Source organism: Pygoscelis adeliae, unplaced genomic scaffold, assembly GCF_000699105.1.
Source record: "Pygoscelis adeliae isolate BGI_AS28 unplaced genomic scaffold, ASM69910v1 Scaffold22, whole genome shotgun sequence".
Taxonomy (NCBI): Eukaryota; Metazoa; Chordata; class Aves; order Sphenisciformes; family Spheniscidae; genus Pygoscelis; species Pygoscelis adeliae.
The window spans coordinates 1597668-1598993 of NW_008824350.1; the positions used below are offsets into that span (position 1 = coordinate 1597668).

At 56.6% G+C, this 1326-nt stretch overlaps 1 protein-coding gene across 1 annotated transcript in view; it reads left to right on the top strand.

Moving 5' to 3' along the window:
- Nucleotides 1-5: 5 nt before the first annotated feature.
- LOC103912837 (acyl-coenzyme A thioesterase 1-like) overlaps nt 6-1326 on the top strand; it is a gene marked incomplete at its 5' end in the record, with an annotated part of 5852 nt that continues 4531 nt past the window's right edge. The window contains one exon of the mRNA XM_009319246.1: nt 6-273. Coding sequence (XP_009317521.1) covers nt 6-273 — 268 coding nt within the window. The remainder of the gene's footprint in view (nt 274-1326) is intronic.

Below are 1326 nucleotides of genomic sequence, written 5' to 3' on the forward strand. Positions count from 1 at the left end.
CCCGCTGCCCCGCGCTGCCGGGAGGCAGCTTCTCCGGCCTGGAGCCCATGGGGCTGCTCTGGGCTCTGCAGCCCCAGAAGCCCTTCAGGCGGCTGGTGAAGCGGGATGTGCAGACCCCCTTCCTCCTGCAACTGGAGGTGTTTGAAGGCCACGGGGAGCCCCCGGGGCGGATCCTGGCCCAGGTGCAGCACGAGCGGGCGTTCCTGCGGGACGGGGTGCGGAGAGTCCCGGTGCGAGAGGGGAGGATCCGGGCGACGCTTTTCTTGCCCCCCGGTGAGTACCGGCCGTGCCGGGCTCCTACCCCCGCGGGTGCTGCCTCCGCTCTCGGCCCTGTGCTCCCAGGCCCGCAGCCAGATCGCCTCCAGACTCCTCTTGAGCCCGGTACCAGGCAGAGGACAAGGGGGAGCTGGACCTGGCCAGCTGGCACTGGGCACTCTTCAAGGAACAGCCTGATCAGCCCGACCAGCTTTGATCTGCTGGCCACGCACCTCACGTAGTGCAGCTACATGGGCTAAAACACATGTGAGTTTGTTTTATTGACTAGTATTGGACATGAAGGCATTGACCACAGTACCCTTTTTGTTTCCAAATGCTGTGGGAGGTGGCGGCAGCCAGTCTTCAAGGTACCTTTCCTCTACCTGGCTGTTTTCCAGGGAATTCAGCTAGTTGAACGTTGCTCTCCAAAAGTCTGGAGTCCTAAGCCTGCTGCTTCCCTTCCCTTCCAGCCTCCCCCCCAGATCCTGAACTTAGTAATGTCATAGTTGCTACAGTCCAAGCTGCCTTTTGCTGCCACATTTGTCCCCAGTTCTTCCCTGTTTGTGAGCAGAAGATAAGTAAAGCATTAGACAGGTTTAGCCCTTACAGTATTTTTGTCAGAAAATAATCATTGAGAGGGTCTGTGAGGTTTCCAGATTGCCTGACAAATGCTGTGTTGTCCTCCCAGCAGCTGTCCAGACTTCTGCTAGTTGTCTGTAGGAAGCCTCATCTCTTGTCTCCTTTTGGTTGAGTGATCTGTAGCAGCCACACCACCACCACATCCCACCTTTCTTTCCCCCTGTGACCCAGAGGCTTTCACCAAGCATGTCTCTCGAACCCCATGTACACAAGGAGCTCCTCTACGTAGCACATGACTTCCCCTCTTCCCCTTCTTCCCTGTCTGTCCCTGGTAACTCCTCCATGATAATGCCAAAATCATATGTGCTGTCCCAGCCAGTGTCCCGGACTCTGATTGCGTTGTGGCCCTGTGGCTGGAGGTGAATTTGCAGTTGTTCTTGTTTGTTGCCCAAGTTCTTCATGTTAGTCTGCAGACACCTCACCCTCCTTTCT